Raw genomic sequence first — 22409 nt, 5'->3', positions numbered from 1 at the left:
ATTTGTCATTCAATTTGTAACATTGGAATATCGATTTTCGACTACATGAAGCAGATAGATTACCTAGTTGCGCAGAAAGACAGAGCATATGGATAGGTTAAGATAAGGCGCATATACGACCGAAATTCGAATCTTATGTATTAGGTGTCATTCTCCTAGGTTGTCCATATGAAAGTCAATATACAAATATATTCATCTCTGCTCCTTGTAGGCTTTAGTACCCTGACAAAAGCATGCCATGCCATGTTCCAAAGATTTTGTCTTTACTTTAAACATGTTGGTATTGATTCCGAGCCAAAGAAGCGGAGAATGCAAGTAAGGATACTTTTAGGTTTTGTGTACTTGCTTCTAGGAAGCAAATTTTGATTTTTCCCTTTTTCAGTTATTGTTCTTCATATGCTATCAAAGTCGTTTAAAAACGAGTTAACAACAACTTTATTTTTCAAATTAAGACTCGACTTCCAGTAGAAATTATGCTTTGTTTCAAGTAAAAACGTCTTTAAAATAAAGTGTTGAAAAACTTGTCCTATATTCGAACGATTTTTTGATTTGTAGTCAAGATACAAAAAGACAATAAATTTATAGACAATTTCATGAAATTTAAAGAATTTTTCTGAATTATTAAAGTCTAGTTGCCCTCAGCCAAAACATTTTTTCTTTCATGTTATGATACCAATTTTTAAGTGAAATCACTTAATTATAAAAGACTTTTCCATTGAGATTTAAATCTGGCAGATAATTTAAATAAATCTTAAAAAGGAGAGGGACCCAAGCACTTATCGTTGAGCATATTGGACCATTGCGGTTCTTCAAACTCCTCTTCGTGACTGTAAAGGGTGATACGGTCAAAATTTGGTCAATATAAACTTGACGTATTTCTTTCAATTTTGCATTTAAAAAACCTGAACACCCCTCATTTTGAAGGTGTGTGTGTGTAGAATGTTGCTCCTAGGGATCTAGAGTACAAACCAATAATCGATTTTTCGACATATCGATTATTGACTTTTAATCAAAAATCGATTTTCGATTATTTTTACCAATGAAAATTCGAATATTCGATTTTTCATAATCGATTTTCATAGTAATAATGATTCTAAAAAATATACGATTTTATGAAATCTATTTGTCTTTTTGTGAGTATTATTAACAATAGTTGTTAATAAAAGCAAAAAATTAGTTCCAGTCAAACATGTTAATTTTTAAATTTGTTTAAAAATTAAAATTTTCAACATAAAATTTTTAACATGTGCCAATCATTAATTTTTATTTCCCCAAATAATTACACTATAAATTCAAGGAAATTGAAAACACAAAGGATTCATTTCCACCAATTTGATATTTTATTTAATAAAATCAGAATTTTTATTTTTATTTTTCTAGTTCAAAATTTGAACTAAATTTTTGGTGATCAAAACTAAAAATTAGTTGAAAATCTAAAATCGATTTTGCGATTATTTTTAGCTAATCGATTTCGACTTTTTTAGATTTTCATGCCAAAATTCGAATAATCGATTAATCGATTTTCGATTTATAGATCCCTAGTTGCTCCTATTTTGATTTTGGAATTCACTCTTCAGTTGTCAAAATGCCGTCCAAGCAAGAAGAGCAGCGTATCAAAATTTTACTCGCGCATCGCGAAAATCCGACTTACTCGCACGCAAAGCTGGCAAAATCGCTAAAAGTTGCCAAATCAACCGTTACAAATGCAATTAAAGTGTTTGGGGAACGTTTGTCGACAGCCAGGAAGTCTGGATCGGGGGGAAATCGAAAACCGGAAGCCGCTGAGACGACAAAGAGAGTTGCCGGTAGTTTCAAGCGAAACCCTAACCTCTCTCTCCGAGATGCCGCAAATAAGCTGGGTGTATCGTCTACAACCGTGCATCGAGCCAAAAAACGAGCCGGACTATCGACTTACAAGAAGGTAGTGACTCCAAATCGCGATGATAAACAAAATACGACGGTCAAAGCGCGATCCCGGAGGCTGTACACGACGATGCTGACGAAGTTTGACTGCGTGGTAATGGACGACGAAACCTACGTCAAAGCCGACTACAAGCAGCTTCCGGGACAGGAGTTTTATACGGCAAAAGGAAGGGGAAAGGTAGCAGATATTTTCAAGCACATAAAACTGTCAAAGCTCGCAAAGAAATATCTGGTTTGGCAAGCCATCTGTACCTGTGGCTTGAAAAGCAGCATTTTCATAGCTTCCGGGACTGTCAACCAAGAAATTTACGTGAAAGAGTGTTTGAATAAACATCTGCTGCCTTTCCTGAAGAAACACGGTTGTTCCGTACTGTTTTGGCCGGATTTGGCATCTTGCCATTACGGTAAAAAGGCCATGGAGTGGTACGCCGCCAACAACGTGCAGGTGGTTTCCAAGGACAAGAACCCTCCCAACACGCCAGAGCTCCGGCCAATTGAGAAATACTGGGCTATTGTCAAGCGGAACCTAAAGAAGACCAAAAAAACTGCTAAAGACGAGCATCAGTTCAAGGCAAACTGGCTTTCTGCGGCGAAGAAGGTGGACAAGGTGGCTGTACAAAATCTGAGGGCAGGTGTCAAGCGTGAGGCCCGGCAATTCGGATTTGGAAAAGCGAAAGCCTAACTGAATATTTTTCCTGAATTTTATACTAATTGAACTTGAAAAAGAATTTTAATTTGATTTTTTAAATAAACGATTTCACCGATTTACACGCGTTTTCCCTTGATCAAATTTTGTCCGTATCACCCTTTATAATGCCCCTAGGGTTTGCCTAGGTCTTCCACCCAGAGACCTTGATGAAAGCAAGAATTCTTCTCACACTGCAGTTTAGAAAATCAAAAATAGTCTGAAAGAAATAAGAACACAGTATCTTCGAATTGCGGACCACACTGTAGGCCAACGTAGCTGTTATTGTCGTCAACAGACAATTATCGCTATAGCCATCATCGCAAAAGCAACACTAACAGTCAAGCTGTTATATTTATAAAGGGTAGTTTTCGGCGCCCCCGAGTCGGAGTAGAAAACCTTTATCTGACAGAAGCATTAATTTAGTTGGCCACCGTGGAACAATTGTTAGCATGTCGGCCTCGCATACAAAGGGTCCTGGGTTCGATCCCTGCTTCGACCAAACACTAAATATTTCTTTTTTTACATATATTCCAAAAATATTCGGAAGATTTCGAAAATATGTTTGACTTCAAAATTAAAGACTGAAGGTCAGAAAAGAACATTGTTTGATATAAACGAAATGGACTTTTGAATGAATAATTATTGTTTTATTGCAAAAATAAAAATTTTGAAATAAAATATAATTTTTTGGTGATAAAAGTTTGAAATTTTCGAAGAAATTCAAGAAACTCTAACAACAGAAAAACCTTTTGGGTACATGTTTTTTTCATTTGTCAATAAGTTTTTCCCAATATTTAGTTCACCAAAAATATAAAAGTCAAGGAAACTTTCTCATATTGGGGAAATTTTAAACATAATAATTTTCTTTAACTGAAATAGGGTTAAATTGCTTTTAGTGTCCGTGGAGGGTTCACTTTTTTTTTGGAGCAAGGGTCACTATTTTTTTAGTGTAAGGCCATTATTTTTTCAGCGTTACAAAAAATTTGAGACTAAATAATTTATTTAAATGTCTCATTTAATATACATCTCATTTCACTTTTACCGATATTTAATTCTCACTCACCCAATTGGAAGCTGTGCGGCATTTTAAATAATTCGTAAATGTTGACAATGTTGATGTTACTGTCTCTTGACGTAGTTATTGCTGTTCTTACATATTAAGCAATTGAATTATTCAATTTATTAAATAGGGGGATGGGAAAAAGCTTTTGTTTTCACAAAAGTATAGAATTCACAAATGATTTATCCAGTACTAGGAAGTAGACTACACTGAAGAGAGGAAGCGAAACGTAGTAACGCGTGTGATCAAAAAAATATCTTCGGACGAGAAAATCAAGCGGAAAATAAAATAAATTGAAATGCTTATCCTGATTCTTGTAGTGACTTGTGTTATTTTGATTTCGGTTTATTTGTATCTGATATGGCCTTTTGATTACTGGAAAAAGCGGGGTGTCAAAGGACCCAAGCCTTTACCGTTTGTGGGAAATTATCTTAGTGTCTTCACCCAGAAACGAAATATGGCCTGTGATATTCAAGATATTTATGAGTACGTACATGGACTATAGTGAAAGTGGTTTGTGTTACAGGACATTTTCAAGTCCTCTATAGTATTTTAGTACACAGAAAAAAACCAGGCGAATCCACCAGGAAAGAAAATTTTAGTTAATTTAAAATAATAAAAATTTTAAACATTATTATTATTTTTCACTTGTTAAAGAATTTCGTAGTTTGAGGGGAAATAATTGGAGTTAAAAATTGCAAAAATGTCTTTAGTGCCATACGAAGTTCAAGATGGACGCATTATTGATAAATTTTAAGAAATTCGGAACTATTTTGTGGGAAGCACAAATGTAGTTAATCTTTATGCTTCATTTGTGTATAATTTTTTTCCACGTTTTAAGTTAATTTAACTAACGTACGCAAAAAAATATTAAAGTCATGGAAACTTTCATAAAACTTAATAATACCATGACCTAAAATATAATTAAATTGCCTTTAGTGCCATATAGGGGTCACATTTTTAACGTACTTACACGCAAAGAAAAAAACGTTTGGAAAACGTGTACCGAAAACGTTTTTCTTTTGTTAGAGTTTTTTGAATTGCTTCGAAAAATTTAAACTTTTATCACCAAAAAAATTCGTTTGTTACAAAATTTTTATTTTTTCAATAAAAAAAGTTATTTTTGAAACAACATCACAGTCCATTTCGTTTATATCAAACACTCGCCTTTTCTGAATTTAGGTCTTTAATAAGACACATTTTACAGTTCAAAATTTAATATACTACAATGTAATACTGAACATTTTTTCGAAATCTTCCGAACATATCTGGAATATAGGTAAAAAAAAAAACAAAAAAAAAACTTTGGTCGAAGCAGGGATCGAACCCACGACTCTTGGCATGCAAGTCGGACGTAGCAACCACTGATCCACGGTGCCAAACTAAATGTTTGTTTCTGTTAAATAAACTTTGTTTATTCGGTTCGTAGGCGCCGCAAGCTATGCTATATAAATATAACTTATATGGATATTTATCTATTGATGACCATAACAGGTATATAGCTCAGTGGTTAGTGTGTTGGCTTACAAAGTGCATGGTCCGCGGTTCGATTCTCCGTCCAGGCGAAAGGTAAAAAAAATTTTAAAATTTATAAAATCGTATAATTTCTTCTACATTGTTGGTATTACAGGAAAAGGTGTTAAGAACTAAAAACCCTCGTGGATGTGAGAAAGATGTGAGGGAAAATGCAATTAGCAAGAAAACAATGTTTTTTTTTTTTTTTTTTGAGTTTGTCTTTATGAAATTGTTTTTACATCCTGGAAAAGAATAAACGTTTATCACAAAAAGTATATACTTTTCTTCCAAATACACTTCCTTACAGCGAAAAGCAAATCAGAAACGAACTTTGTTTGTCTAAAATTTCGTTTGGGAGGAAAGAATTATTTTTTTGCGTGTAGGGTTCACTTTTTTTGAGTGCAAATTTTTTACGTTTTTATTTAAAATATTAATTATTTCAACAAATATTTTAATGCAATAAAAAAATTAAATTAAAAAAAATTATATTGGAGAATGAAACTAAATTAAAAAAAAAAAAAAAAAAAAAAAAAAACAAGTATATATGGCCGTAAGTTCGGCCAGGCCGAATCTTATGTACCATCCACCATGGTACGAAAGAATGCCATCCACAATCGAATTACTTGGGTTGTGGTATCTTAACCCTTTCACTACCGAAGTAAACCTAATGTTACAAACTTAAATTTTTCTTCTGTTTTTACTTGTATTAACAGTATGTAGAATAAAAATTTTAATTCTGAGGACATACCTCAATTACTTCAAGATCTATATAAGTTTGTTCTGAAAACTTGATTCTTGAATTGTGACCAAATAGCTCTATGAAAATAAGCGCTATTTGACCTATTATATCTATCGAAGTGTGGGAAAAAATACAAAAAAGAATCCGAAACAATATCAGCTATAGTTTTCGTACGAATGTTCATTTACTAGAGGCATACAGTAGAAAAATGGACACAAATTTTCGTATTTTTCGTTTATTGCTAAAGAAGTTATTAAAAATGCATTTTAGTGCTAACCAATATGTAAAATATTTATAGTTTATTTAGGTTAAAGCCTCTACTTTAAAATAACGTAGAGAAAAAAAATCGAAACTAAACGGGGAAATAGAGTTTGGTGTCGTTTTAGAATGTCCTCCTAGGTGGACATCGGTAGTGAATGGGTTAAAACTTCTTAACATCGTTTTCTAAATTGTGAGTTATTCCATACGTGGTATATATTAGACCAAAAAGTTATGTATGGGTATGTCCACAAATAATTACGAATCGATATGGACTTTTTGCCCGATATGTAGAGAGCCAGAATTGAAATATGGGGGTCGCTTATATGGGGGCTATATACAATTATGAACTTGATATGGACCAATTTTTGTGTGATTGGGGATCGATTTATCTGAGGGCTATAATAACTATAGACCTATGATATGGACCTAGTTAGGCATGGTTGTTAACGGCCATATACTAGCACAATGTACCAAATTTCAACTGACTCGGATGAAATTTTTTCCTCCAAGAGGCTCCAAAACCAAATCTCGGGATCGGTTTATATGGGGGCTATATATGATTATGGACTGATATGGACCACTTTTGGCATGGTTGCTAAATATCATATACTACCACCACGTACCAAATTTCAACCAGATCGGATGAATTTTGCATCTCCATAAGGCACCGGAGGTCAAATCTGGGGATCGGTTTATATGGGGCCTATATATAATTATGGACCGATTTCGACCAATTTTTGCTTGGGTGTTTGAGGTCATATATTAACACCACGTACCAAATTTGAACTGAATCAGATGAATTTTGGTCTTCCAAGAGGCTCCGGAGGTCAAATCTGGTGATCGGTTTATATGGCGGCTATATATAATTATGGTCCGATGTTGACCAATTTTTGCATGGTCATTAGCTACCATATACTTACACCATGTACCAAATTTCAGCCGGATCGGATGAAATTTGCTTCTCTTAGAGGCTCCGCAAGCCAAATCGGGGGATCGGTTTATATGGGGGCTATATGTAATTATGGACCGATATGGATCAATTTTCGCATGGTTGTTAGAGACCATATACTAACACCATATATCAAATTTCAGCCGGATCGGATGAAATTTGCTTCTCTTAGAGCAATCGCAAGCCAAATTTGGGGGTCCGTTTATATGGGGGCTATACGTAAAAGTGGGCCGATATGGCCCATTTGCAATACCATCTGACCTCAATAACAACTACTTGTGCCAAGTTTCAAGTCAATAGCTTGTTTCGTTCGGAAGTTATCGTGATTTCAACAGATGGACGGACGGACATGCTCAGATCTACTCAGAATTTCACCACGACCCAGAATATATATATACTTTATGGGGTCTTAGAGCAATATTTCGATGTGTTACAAACGGAATGACAAAGTTAATATTCCCCCATCCTATGGTGAAGGGTATAAAAATAAATTAAATAAAAAATATATTTCCGGTCAAAAATATAATTGAAAATTTTCTTAATATAAAACAATTATAAATAAATATATAATAATACAATCAACAATTGACTCAATTTAAAAATTAATTTTTTAATTGAACCTATTAAAAATTGAATTGAAATTAATTTTTAATCAAGTATATTTCTTATATCTAATTAATTCTGTAATTGATACTACCATTTTCGTGATTGAAGCAATTTAAGTTAAAAATTTATTGAATCAAATTATTTCGTGATTTAATCAGTAAAAAATTCAGTGGTTGACATCAAATAAAAAAATAATTGTTTCAATTAATGTATGTGAATGAGTAGTAGGATGCGGGTATATTATCTTTATCATTCAGTTTGTAACGTTTCGAAATATTGCTCTAAGACCCCGTGCTGTATATAAATTCTTGGTCGTGGTTAAATTCACGATGTCCGTCCATCTGATGAAATCACACTAATTTTCGAAACCTGGCACAAGTAGTTGTTATTGATGTATAGGTTGGATGGTTGGACTATATCGAACCACTTTTAAATATAGGCCCCATATTAACCGATCTCCAGATTTGACTTTTGAAGCCTCCTACAAGAGGAAATTTCATCAGATCCCACTGTAATCAGAAAAATGCATCTTGTCTACTACACAAAAGGGACATTCGTATTTGAAGGACATGAATATCTTTGTGCTTACGACTATAGATTTGTCAGTGCGAACTCGGCTAGAAAAAAATAGGACATTTGTTAGTATTGAGCTAAACATAGAATCGGGCAGCATTCATTGATAATTCATGGGGCATATCGTACCACTTATGGGTATAGTTCCAATATAAACCGATCTTCAGATTTGACTTCTGAAGACTCCTGCAAGAGAAAATTTTATCCAATCTGTCTTAAATTTAACTTAAAAAAATGCATTCGTATTTTAAGGACATGGAATCTTTGCTCGTATACTGAAAAAAATATTTATCTAGTATGGAAGATTATGAAACTTAAATTTTAGGACTCGAAATTTACACAATGTTAAGGACAAAATTCTTTAAAATAGTGACATTTTAATTAAACGAAAGTTTATAATCCTTGCTTCAAAAAATTTTTTTTAGTAAATTTAGGACACAAATCATGAAATTTTGCGTCTCCCTGCTGAAGTTCTAGATCTTTAAAGTAAGGCAAATTTTCCTTAAAATAAAGAAAAACATTTTTAATTTAAAGAATTCCTCTTTAACTCAGCTGATTTATTGAATTTTTAAATTTAAGATAAAATCAAATATAGGCTAAGACTTATTTTAAGGATTTGCACATTTGGTTTAAAGTTTTTTTTTTAGCATTAAGAAAACTGTTTTTACTTTGAAGTACCTGGCATAATTTGGATTTTGAAATTGGAATTTATTTGTACATAAATACCTTTATTAATATATCGCAAAAAGTGAATAAAAATTCGATGAATGAGATATGAATCCAATTTTAATTTAATTGATCCTAGATTTAAAGCCAGGGAGGTCCGTAAAAAAGTCTTTATTTTAAAGAAGCTGCATCTTTGACTCGGAATCAATACCAAAAAAGTCAAAATCTTTGGATCCAAGTAAACTTTTTTTTGAGTGTACAGTAATCCCTAGATTTACGTCGTGATTGGTTCCGGAATTTGACGACGTTAATCGAAACGACGTAAACCGAATTAAAAATTGCTCATACTTACTCCTAAGTCCATGTTCGTGTACATAAGAAAAAACTTCAAAAATAACGGTAATTTAGTAATTTCGGTAAAAATTTCAGAAAAACATGATTCGATTCCATCATCATCGTTGCTACTTATTTTACATATGGAAGGCGTTTCTCATAAAGTGGGTAAAAAATCGACGACGAAAATCGAAGTTTGATGGAATGAAAATTTTAAGGACGTAAATCGAAACAACGTAAACCGAGGCGACGTAAATCGAAGGATTAATGTACTACAATAGTTTTGTCAGAGTCGAATTACGCATTGAATGCGTAAAATAAAGGGATACCACTACACCTTACCTTACCTACACTGAAAAAAGCATGCCCGGTTCCAAAGATTTTGTGTTTACACTAATGATTTCGGTATTGATTCCGAGCCAAAGAGGCGGTGTATTGAAGTTAGGATGCTTTTAACATACAATTCTCTTTTAAATTTGAGTTTTGCATACTTGACTCTAGGTTAGGTTAGGTTATGTGGCAGCCCGATGTATCAGGCTCACTTAGATTATTTAGTCCACAGTGGTGAACTTCTCTCTTATCACTGAGTGCTGCCCGATTTCATGTTAAGCTCAATGACAAGGGACCTCCTTTTTATAGCCGAGTCCTAACGGCGTTCCACATTCCAGTGAAACCACTTAGAGAAGCTTTGAAACCCTCAGAAATGTCACCAGCATTACTGAGGTGGGAATAATCCACCACTGAAAAACTTTTTGGTATTCGGTCGTAGCAGGAATCGAACCCACGACCTTGTGTATGCAAGGCGGGCATGCTAACCATTGCACCACGGTGGCTCCCATACTTGACTCTAGGGAACAAATTTTAAACTTAAAATTACAAAATACGGACTCGGCTTAAAGTAGAAATTATGCTATGTTTCAAGTAAACAACGTATTTAAAATAAAGTATTGAAGTGTATCTCCTATTTTTGAACTAACAAAAAGTCAACAAATTTAAAGATTATTTAATTAATTTTGAAGAATTTTTCAGAAATATTAAAACCAAGTTGACCTTAGCCAAACAAAACTTTCTTTTACATTAAGATACCGATTTTTAAGTCGAATCATCTAACTATAAGGAAAAACGACTTCATTGAAAAGATTACCGGGTTTCGGACAAAGAAAGAATCTCTTTTATGAGAGAAATGCAAAATTCGCGTTTGTATTCGAAGCACAAGAAATCTTTAACCTCACGACAAAATAATTTAACGATTTTAGATAATTAACAATATGTTATTTATCCTTTACAGAACCTATAAGCGTTCCGAAAATTTTGTAGGCATTTTTAACGGATGTACTCCTCAGCTTTTGATACTCGACGTAGATTTGATAAAACGAGTGTTGGTGTCGGATTTCAAAAATTTTCACGACAATGATGTTTCAAAGTTTGTAAGTTTTTTTCCTTTAAAGATAAATATTTACAAGGATGGAAAAAGCTTCGTAATACTGACGAAATATAACAAAAAAAGAATTAAAGCAATTAAATGATTATCCAAATACAAGGAAATTTTTCATTATAACAATGATGTATTTAATGGATAATGCAAGATTCCATACTAAGCGAGCTCATGTACATCGTTGTAGCAATGAAACATTTTCGTTATGTCTATGAAAAAATTTGGATTTAGATTAATTTTAATGATATTTTCTTTGCTTGTATTTCGTTTAATAGTACTGATGATGATTAAACGCGAATGGCTTATCTGTAAGGACAAAACGCTTTCAATGATTAATTTATCGATTGTCGTGATTACGACAAATATTGTTTCCTATGTACGAAGCTTTTTCTACCAGTGTATATTTAGTCCTTAGTACCTCGAAGTTTGTTTGTCATAGAAACATTTTTCATTATATTTTAGGTTGATAAGAAATCGGATGTAATATTTGGCAATAATCCATTTCTACTAACCGGAGAAAACTGGAAAGAACGTCGAGCTGAAATAACTCCAGGCTTTACAACAAATAGGGTTCGTGTATTTCATAAAGAAATTTTAATTCTAAATAAATAAAACAATTCATTTCATTTTAGATAAAGACTGTATTTCCGGTGACTAATAAAGTCTGCAAGAGTATGCTTGATTTTATAGAGCAACAGACAAAGATGGGCTCCAAGGATGGTATCGATGCAAAAGATGTATGATCCTCACAAAGAACAGTGGTGGATCTATGCTATGAAATGTCCATCACTGGAGTCGAACTATTATAATTTCACAGGAAACAATTAATGCTCTATAATATTCTTTTTCAGCTATGTTTGCGTTTCACTTGTGAAGTAGTCACCGATTGCGTTTTGGGCTTAAGCGCAGGTACCTTCACAAATCAACCAACGCCCATAATGGACATGAGCAAGAAAATGTTTGAACCCTCAGCTATGCTTATGATCTACTTGGTATTTGTGGGTGTCTTTCCCTCATTGTATAAATATAAAAAACTTCGTTTTGTTCCGAAAGTTGTGGAGGAATTTTTCATTGAGCTAATGAACAACTCCCTGTCTATGAGGAAGAATCAAAAGCAAGAGGGCATTAATGAGGATCGCGTAGATTTCATGAATTACATTTTACATCTGCAGGAGAAGAAACATTTGACAATACCGGAACTGACAGGCCATACTATGACTTTTCTTGTTGATGGATTTGAAACTACAGCCAGTGTACTGAGTCATTGTCTCCTTATGGTAATTTAATCGAATTAAACTTCAAAGGATTCGTGAGTTTTGTATAATCCTTTATTTTTGTTTTCAGTTGGGCCGTGAACCAAGATGTCAAGAAATTCTAAGAAAAGAAGTCTGTGAAACGCTGAACGATATAAATGATTTTGATGCTATTACGGAATTGCCTTATCTGGATGCATGCATACATGGTAATGTTGGTTCTTGAATTTTATTTCAGTCGACCTGCTGACAGATCGACAAATATTGATGGGGCTTACGAGTCTAGCTTTTTCTAAGCTATGGCAAGAATTTAGGATGGTGAAATATCCAGTAGAGTTGGGTGGTTTGTGAACGAACTAATTCAATTGAACGGATCACTGAAATGAACGGGCTGAACTAGTTCGCATCGTTCACTATGTCAATTTAGCTAACTAAGCACATTGTATCAGTTTCTTGGCTCATTTATTTTCGCTTTCCTTGGCAATGTCACAGTCTTTGCAGTCTTTAAGCTTTTTTCGATAGATACTATTCTGGATTATTTTCGTATTACGTTTCTGTGGGATGAATAAATCAGCGCAGGGCTAATACTTGTAATTTATGATGAACTGGATAAGAGCACAAAAGAACTTGAAATGAACCAGTCACCGACCGACAATGAACTAGTGGAATAATTGACCAAATTAATTCACTGATCGGAAAAGAGCTAAAGTGAGCGATATGTCCTCAACTCTAGGAGCTTGGTCATGATCTTCATGACTTACCAGACTCTCGTGCTAATCGTCTTCTGTAATTATACCCACCACCATAGAATGGTGACGGGGTATAATAAGTTTGTCATTCCGTTTGTAATATATTCTTGATCAGGGAGAAATTCTAAGACGATATAACCACGTCCGTCTGTCTGTCTGTTGTAACCACGCTACAGTCTTCAACAATGAAGCAGTCGTGCTGAAATTTTGCACAAACTTTTGTCCATATAAACCGACCTCCCGATTTAAGGTCTTGGGCTTATACAAACCGTAGTTTTTATTCAATTTGCCTGAAATTGCAAATCTAGAGGTATTTTAAGACCAAAAAGAGGTGTGCCAAAAATGGTTAGTATCGATCCATGGTTTGGCATAGCCCCCATATAGACCGATCTCCCGATTTTACTTCTTGGGCTTATAGAATCCGTAGTTTTTATCCAATTTACCTGAAATTGGAAATTTAGAGCTATTTTAGGACTATAAAGAGGTGTGCCAAAAATGGTTAGTATCGATCCATGGTTTGGTATAGCCCCCATATCGACCGATCTCCTGATTTTACTTCTTGAACATATGAAATCCGTAGTTTTCATCCAATTTGCCTCAAATTGTAAATCAAGAGGTATTTTAGGACCATAAAGAGGTGTACCAAAACAGGTGAGTTTCGGTCCATGGTTTGGTATAGCCCCCATATAGACCCATCTCCCGTTTTACTTCTCGGGCTTAAACAAACCGTAGTTTTCATCCAATTTGCCTGAAATGGAAATCTAGAGGTATTTTAGGACCACAAAAAGGTGTACCAAAAATTGTGAGTACCGGTTCATGTTTTGGTATAGACCGATCTCCCGATTTGAGGTCTTGGACTTATACAAACCGTAGTTTTTATTCAATTTCCCTGTAATTGGAAATCTAGAGGTATTTTAGGACCAAAAAGAGGTGCGACAAAAATGGTGACTATCGGACCATGTTTTGGCATAGCCCCCATATAGACCGATCTTCCGATTTTACTTCTTGGTCTTATAGAAATCGTAGTTTTTATTCAATTTACCTGAAATTGTAAATCTAGAGGTATTTTAGGACCATAAAGAGGTGTGCCAAAAATGGTGAGTGCCGGTCCATGGTTTGGTATAGCCCCCATATAGACCGATCTCCCGATTTTAGTTCTTGGGCTTATAGAAAACGTAGTTTTTATCCAATTCGCCTCAAATTGTAAATCTAGAGGTATTTTAGGACCATGAAGAGGTGTGCCAATTATGGTGAGTACCGGTCCATGTTTTGGTATAGCCCCCATATAGACCGATCTCCCGATTTTAGTTCTTGGGCTTATAGAAACCGTAGTTTTTATCCAATTTGCCTCAACTTGTAAATCTAGAGGTATTTTAGGACCATAAAGAGGTGTGCCAAAAATGGTGAGTATCGGTCCAGGTTTTGATATAGTCCCCATATAAACCGACCTCCCGATTTGAGGTCTTGGACTTATACAAACCGTAGTTTTTATTCAATTTCCCTGCAATTGGAAATCTAGAGGTATTTTAGGACCAAAAAGAGGTGCGACAAAAATGGTGATTATCGGACCATGTTTTGGCATAGCCCCCATATAGACCGATCTTCCGATTTTACTTCTTGGGCTTATAGAAATCGTAGTTTTTATTCAATTTACCTGAAATTGTAAATCTAGAGGTATTTTAGGACCATAAAGAGGTGTGCCAAAAATGGTGAGTGCCGGTCCATGGTTTGGTATAGCCCCCATATAGACCGATCTCCCGATTTTAGTTCTTGGGCTTATAGAAAACGTAGTTTTTATCCAATTCGCCTCAAATTGTAAATCTAGAGGTATTTTAGGACCATGAAGAGGTGTGCCAAAAATGGTGAGTACCGGTCCATGTTTTGGTATAGCCCCCATATAGACCGATCTCCCGATTTTAGTTCTTGGGCTTATAGAAACCGTAGTTTTTATCCAATTTGCCTCAACTTGTAAATCTAGAGGTATTTTAGGACCATAAAGAGGTGTGCCAAAAATGGTGAGTATCGGTCCAGGTTTTGATATAGTGATTATCGGACCATGTTTTGGCATAGCCCCCATATAGACCGATCTTCCGATTTTACTTCTTGGGCTTATAGAAACCGTAGTTTTTATCCAATTTGCCTGAAATTAGAAATCTAGAGGTATTTTAGGACCATAAAGAGGTGTGCCAAAAATTGTGAGTACCGGTCCATGTTTTGGTATAGCCCCCATATAGACCGATCTCCCGATTTTAGTTCTTGGGCTTATAGAAACCGTAGTTTTTATCCAATTTGCCTCGAATTGTAAATCTAGATGTATTTTAGGACCATAAAGAGGTGTGCCAAAAATGGTGAGTACCGGTCCATGTTTTGGTCAGGTCAAGTTCGAAGATGGGCTATATCGGTCCATGGCCCGTTTTACTTCTCGGGCTTAAAGAAACCGTAGTTTTCATCCAATTTGCCTGAAATGGAAACCTAGAGGTATTTTAGGACAACAAAAAGGTGTGCCAAAAATTGTGAGTACCGGTGCATGTTTTGGTATAGCCCCCATATAGACCGATCTCCAGATTTTATTTCTTGGGCTTATAGAAACCGTAGTTTTTATCCGATTTGCCTGAAATTGTAGATATACTGGTATTGTAGACTCACAAAAACGTGTATCGGATTTAAATTTTATCTGTCCATTTGATATATCTCCATATAGACCGATTTCATTTCTTGAAAATTGCTTGAAACTAAATGTAAAATTTCCAGATTTTACTTCTCGTAATCATGTAAATAATGGGGGTGAAAATCTACAGATTTTAGATTTCAAATCAAGGCGTTATTTCATCATTTTCTTGCACACTTACAAAAGATGATAATGATTTCTCTAAAATACAAACAAAAATGGTTCTTATAAAACCAGTCTTACAGGTACTGGTTGAACGGGAAGTGTGTTGGCTGAACTGCTCTGCTTGGGAGAATATCTGTCATCAAACCCCCTGAAATTTGAAAGTAAACTATAATATTTGATTCATGGTGGTGGCTATTTAAGATTCGGCCCGGCCGAACTTACTGCTGTATATACTTGTTCCATATTATTTTCGTCACTTTTCCGTGTGACATAGATAGTACTTCACGTCCTACATATGACATCTTCTGAAAAAAATATTATCGTGAGGCCAAAGATTTCATGTCATTAAAATACGAATGCAAATTTAGCTTAGCATAGAAGACGCATTTCTCTAATATAAAGTTTTTTTTTTTCCTTGTCCAAAAGTCGATTAACTTTTGAATGAAGTCCTATTGTCCTTATAATTAAGCGATTTTACTTAAAAATGGGTATCATAGCATGAAAGAAAAAATTGTTGGGGTAAGGTCAACTTGACTTTAATAATTCAGAAAAATTCCTTAAAATTAATGAAATTGTCTTTAAATTTGTTGTCGTTTTGCATCTTGACTACAAAGCAAAAAATTGTTCAAACATAGGACATGTTTTTCAACACTTTATTTTAAAGATGTTTTTTTACTTGAAACATAGTATAATTTCTACTGGAACTCGAGCCTGAATTTTGAAAATAAAAATGTCGTTAACTCGTTTTTACAGGGCTTTGATAGCATATGAAGAAAGAAATCTGAAAAGAACGAAAAATCATAATTTGCTTTCTAAAAGCAAGTACACAAAACCCAAATTTAAAAGAGAATTGTGTCTTAAAAGTATCCTCCTCTTTCTACCAAAATTATTAAAGTAAACACAAAATCTTTGGAACCGCGCATGCTTTTTTTTTCAGTGTATTCAACGCATAATTGTCCTCAACTCTAGATGCCTGCACAGAAACAAATTTCACGAACATTTTTCCAATTAAAATTTAATTGAGTTTTAAAAAATATTCAATTAAAAATTTAATTGATTCAACAAACTTTTTTAATTGAAACAAAAACCAATCTCAAAACTTAATAGTATCAATTAATTTTTCAATTGGATCAAATAATTTTTTAATTGATCTTCAATTAATTTTTTAATTGATACTATCATTTCTATGATTGAAGACATTTCAATTAAAAAATTAAATGGATCAATTAATTTCGTGATTGAATCAGAAAAAAAATTTGTGTGTGGTCATGCTTCCCATGACCCTCCTTCAGTATTTCTCGTCAGACTCTCCTTCAGTATTTCAGTATTTTCTGTTTGGAAACAAATTTGAATTCATTCCTTATTTCAGCTTTCTTCGTCATATGCTATCAGAGTCCTTTAAAATCATGTTAACGACAACCTAAATTTACAAATTCGGACACGACTACAAGTAGGCTTTAAAATAAAGTGTTTAAAAAAATTTCCTATTTTTAAACGCTTTTTGCTTTCTAATCAAGATGCAAAAAGGCAACAAATTTAAAGATAATTTAATTTATTTTGAAGAATTACTTAACTATAAAGGCAACTTCATTGAAAAGTTAATGGATTGAAGTCTGGGATTGTCTGTAAAATCCTGCGGATAGGAAATATTGGAGGAGGGTGGAATATTTGTATGGAAATATAAAGGGTGATTTGTTAAGAGCTTGATAACTTTTTTTTTAAAAAAAACGCATAAAATTTGCAAAATCTCATCGGTTCTTTATTTGAAACGTTAGATTGGTCCATGACATTTACTTTTTGAAGATAATTTCATTTAAATGTTGACCGCGGCTGCGTCTTAGGTGGTCCATTCGGAAAGTCCAATTTTGGGCAACTTTTTCGAGCATTTCGGCCGGAATAGCCCGAATTTCTTCGGAAATGTTGTCTTCCAAAGCTGGAATAGTTGCTGGCTTATTTCTGTAGACTTTAGACTTGACGTAGCCCCACAAAAAATAGTCTAAAGGCGTCAAATCGCATGATCTTGGTGGCCAACTTACCGGTCCATTTCTTGAGATGAATTGTTCTCCGAAGTTTTCCCTCAAAATGGCCATAGAATCGCGAGCTGTGTGGCATGTAGCGCCATCTTGTTGAAACCACATGTCAACCAAGTTCAGTTCTTCCATTTTTGGCAACAAAAAGTTTGTTAGCATCGAACGATAGCGATCGCCATTCACCGTAACGTTGCGTCCAACAGCATCTTTGAAAAAATACGGTCCAATGATTCCACCAGCGTACAAACCACACCAAACAGTGCATTTTTCGGGATGCATGGGCAGTTCTTGAACGGCTTCTGGTTGCTCTTCACTCCAAATGCGGCAATTTTGCTTATTTACGTAGCCATTCAACCAGAAATGAGCCTCATCGCTGAACAAAATTTGTCGATAAAAAAGCGGATTTTCTGCCACTGATTTTGGTAATAAAATTCAATGATTTGCAAGCGTTGCTCGTTAGTAAGTCTATTCATGATGAAATGTCAAAGCATACTGAGCATCTTTCTCTTTGACACCATGTCTGAAATCCCACGTGATCTGTCAAATACTAATGCATGAAAATCCTAACCTCAAAAGAATCACCCTTTATTAACTAATGAACCGCTTATCCTGTTTTCCCTTAGAAACTCTTCGCATAATTCCTGCCGGTGGATTCTCCACTAAAATGTGTACCGAATCCATAGACTTACAAAATAAAGATGGAAATATTATAAATATTCCCGAAGGAATGCCAATTATTATACCCTCATATGCTGTGATGAAGGACGAGCACAATTACGAGAATCCCGACAATTTCGAACCTGAGCGTTTTCTGGATGGCGGTCTCAAACAACTCAAAGATCAAGGTATATTTTTGGGTTTTGGTGATGGTCCTCGAATTTGTTTAGGTGAGCCAAGTCCAATGTGTTGTTGGTACAAAATGTTAGCTATATCTTTAAAATAATTCTTCCCATTTTAGGAATGCGTTTTGCTTTGACACAAATAAAGGGAGCTCTTGTAAATATCCTTCGAAATTATAGAGTTCGTATTAATCCAAGGACCCGTAGTGATTGGAAAATTGATCCGACATACTTACTGATGCAACTTGATGGTGGAATTTGGTTGGAATTTGATAAAATAAATTAATTTATTTTATCAAATTAATTTGTCAATTAATAAAAAAATATTAGAGTTTTCCCATTGATTGTGTTCGTATATACTCCTATATTAGGGTGGGTCGGTAAAAGTATTTTATTTTTCTAAACATGTTAACGTAAACTTAAATTTCCAAATTCAAACTTTCATGTAAAAATCGTCTTTAAAAAAAAGTGTTGAAAGATATCTCCAATTTTTGAACGCTTTTTTGCTTTACAGTCAACATCCTAAAAGACAACAAATTTAAAGACAATTTCAGTAATTTCTGAGAATTAACACCAAGTTGGCCATAATCAAACAATATCATCTTTCATGTAAAGATACCAAATTTTAAGTCGAATCACTTAATTATAGGACAAAACGACTTCGTTGAAAATTTTATCGACTTTTGGACAAGAAAAAAAATATATCAGAGAAATGACCCTTCTGTGCATGACGAGAACTAAAAACTGTGTGCGTGAAGAGAACTAATTAACTGATGTCTAAATTAAGAAGATATAGAAGAATGTAGTCAAACGAAATCCCCCAGATTTCCTGACCTAATCAGAAAATAGTCCATCGGCAAATTCATGCTAATTGGTAATCATTTTTGTAGGAATTATTTTTTCGAAGTTTTTAAATGCAAACTAAAGTTGAAAAAAAATTTCCAATGATTTTTTTTGTTCTAAGTTTTCTACAGCCCAATGCAATTTTTCTTATCCTAAGTATGTCTCAAAAATGTTATAAACTAATCATAGTCATAGATATCAATAATCGTGCAAAAAAAAATTAATGTAAACTAAAGTTCAAGGAAATAGGGAGCCACCGTGGACCATTGCACAGTGGTCGATCCCTTTGGCCAAAAATAAAAAATCAAAGTTAGAAATTTGCCATCACTGTTTCTTATGTAAACAAGGTTTTGCAATGTGTATTTGTTTTTGTTTTATTCCATCTGTACTCTTTATGTTAAGAACGGCTTCAAAAAGAGAGGAAGTAAGCAGTTCGTTTTTGAAGTGTGAAAAAGTGTAAAATTAAGTGCACTTTTAAATAAATAAAACAAAAGAAAACAAGTATATACGGCCGTAAGTTCGGCCAGGCCGAAGCTTATGTACCCTCCATCATGGATTGCGTAGAAACTTCTTCTAAACACTGCCATCCACAATCGAATTACTTAAGTTGCGGTAACGCTTGCCGATGGCAAGGTATCTTAAAACCTCCTAACACCATCTTCTAAATTGTATGTAAGTCCATACGTGGTATATATTAAATCAAAAAAGATCGATCCAATACGTATATAATTCAGTTTGACAAAGTAGACATAAAATTTTGACAAAATTTTCTACAGAAATAAAATTTTAACAAAATTTTCTATAGAAATAAAATTTTCACAAAATTTTCTATAGAAATAAAAATTTTAACAAAATATTCTATAGAAAGAAAATTTTGACAAAAATTTCTACAGAAATAAAATTTTAACAAAATTTTCTATAGAAATAAACTTTTGACAAAATTTTCTATAGAAATAAAATCTTGGTAGATTATTTGTGGCTCGAGTGGCAACTATGATTATGAACCGAATAAAATTTGAACAAAATTTTCTATAGAAATAAAATTTTGACAAAATTTTCTATAGAAATAAAATTTTGAAAATGATGAAAATTTTATTATGAACCGAATAAAATTTTAACAAAATTTTCTCTAGAAATAAAATTTTGACAAAATTTTCTATAGAAATAACATTTTGACAAAATTTTCTATAGAAATAAAATTTTGGTAGATTATTTTTGGCCCTAGTTGCAACCATGATTATGAACCGATATGGACCAATTTTTGTGTGATTGGACCAATTTTGGTATGGTTGTTAGCGACCATATACTAACACCACGTTCCTAATTTGAACCGGATCGGATGAATTTTGCTCCTCCAAGAGGCTCCGGAGGGCAAATCTGGAGAACGTTTTATATGGGGGCTATATATAATTATGGACCGATATGGACCAATTCTGGCACGGTTGTTAAAGATCATATACTAACACCATGTTCCAAATTACAACCGGCTTGGATGAAATTTGCTTCTCTTGGAGACTTCGCAAGCCAAATCTGGGGATCGGTTTATATGGGGGCTATATATAATTATGAAGCGATGTGGACCAATTTTTGCATGGTTGTTAGAGACCATATACCAACATCATGTACCAAATTTCTGCCGGATCGGATGAAATTTGCTTCTCTTTGAGGCTCCGCAAGCCAAATCTGGGGATCGGTTTATATGGAGGTTATATATAATTATGGACCGATGTGGACCAATTTTTGCATGATTGTTAGAGACCATATACCAACACCATGTACCAAATTTCAGCCAGATCGGATGAAATATGCTTCTCTTAGAGACTCCACAAACCAAATCAGGGGATCGGTTTATATGGGGGCTATATATAATTAAGGACCGATATGGACCAATTTTTGCATGGTTGTTAGATACCATATACCAACATCATGTACCAAATTTCAGCCGGATCGGATGAAATATGCTTCTCTTAGAGGCTCCACAAACCAAATCTGGGGATCGGTTTATATGGGGGCTATATATAATTATGAACCGATGTGGACCAATTTTTGCATGGTTGCTAGAGACCATATACCAACATCATGTACCAAATTTCAGCCGGATCGGATGAAATTTGCTTCTCTTTGAGGCTCCGCAAGCCAAATCTGGGGATCGGTTTATATGGGGGCTATATATAATTATGGACCGATGTCGACCAATTTTTGCATGATTGTTAGAGACCATATACTAACACCATGTACCAAATTTCAGCCGGATCGGATTAAATATGCTTCTATTAGAGGCTCCACAAGCCAAATCTGGGGATCGGTTTATATGGGGGCTATATATAATTATGGACCGATATGGACCAATTTTTGCATGGTTGTTAGAGACCATATACCAACACCATGTACCAAATTTCAGCCCGATCGGATGAAATATGCTTCTGTTAGAGGCTCCACAAGCCAAATCTGAGGGTCCCTTTATATGGGGGCTATACGTAAAAGTGGACCGATATGGCCCATTTTCAATACCATCCGACCTACATCGATAACAACTACTTGTGCCAAGTTTCAAGTCGATAGCTTGTTTCGTTCGGAAGTTAGCGTGATTTCAACAGACGGACGGACGGACGGACGGACGGACGGACGGACGGACGGACGGACATGCTTAGATCGACTCAGAATTTCACCACGACCCAGAATATATATACTTTATGGGGTCTTAGAGCAATATTTCGATGTGTTACAAACGGAATGACAAAGTTAATATACCCCCATCCTATGATGGAGGGTATAAAAAATTATATCGAAATAAATCGAAATTGAATTAAATGGTATTAATTATATTTTAAAATAAAAAAGTGTGTAAAAATTGTTTTAAATTTGTTATAAAATCAATTTTTGTCAGTCTCATTGTTTCGTGTTCGTTCGTTCTTATATGTAAATTTTATGTAGAGTTTTAGTTGTATTCCCCCCTGAAGTCTCCAATGGGATTTTTTGTGGTTTTTTAGTTAATATTTCAAGATTCTAAATTGATAAAAATCAGCTGCCTCTGTGTTTGAAGTTTAAGGCAAATCGGATAGAAAATACGGTTTCTAGAAGCCCAAGAAGTCAAATCGGGATATCGGTCTATAT

The 22409-nt window shown here is 34.3% G+C and overlaps 1 protein-coding gene across 1 annotated transcript; it reads left to right on the top strand.

Annotated features, from left to right (window-relative positions):
* The first annotated feature begins 3874 nt into the window (after positions 1 to 3874).
* LOC142228105 (putative cytochrome P450 28a5) lies at positions 3875 to 18796 on the top strand. The gene is made up of 8 exons (XM_075298423.1): positions 3875 to 4157; positions 10602 to 10740; positions 11211 to 11318; positions 11381 to 11485; positions 11600 to 12025; positions 12093 to 12210; positions 18237 to 18500; positions 18572 to 18796. The coding sequence occupies exons 1-8, from the start codon at positions 3970 to 3972 to the stop codon at positions 18736 to 18738; spliced, it is 1515 nt and encodes a 504-aa protein (XP_075154538.1). The 5' UTR covers positions 3875 to 3969; the 3' UTR covers positions 18739 to 18796.
* Positions 18797 to 22409: the final 3613 nt, after the last annotated feature.

This window comes from Haematobia irritans, chromosome 3, assembly GCF_050003625.1.
Source record: "Haematobia irritans isolate KBUSLIRL chromosome 3, ASM5000362v1, whole genome shotgun sequence".
NCBI classification, from domain to species: domain Eukaryota; kingdom Metazoa; phylum Arthropoda; class Insecta; order Diptera; family Muscidae; genus Haematobia; species Haematobia irritans.
This window is presented reverse-complemented; position numbering and strand designations above follow the sequence as displayed.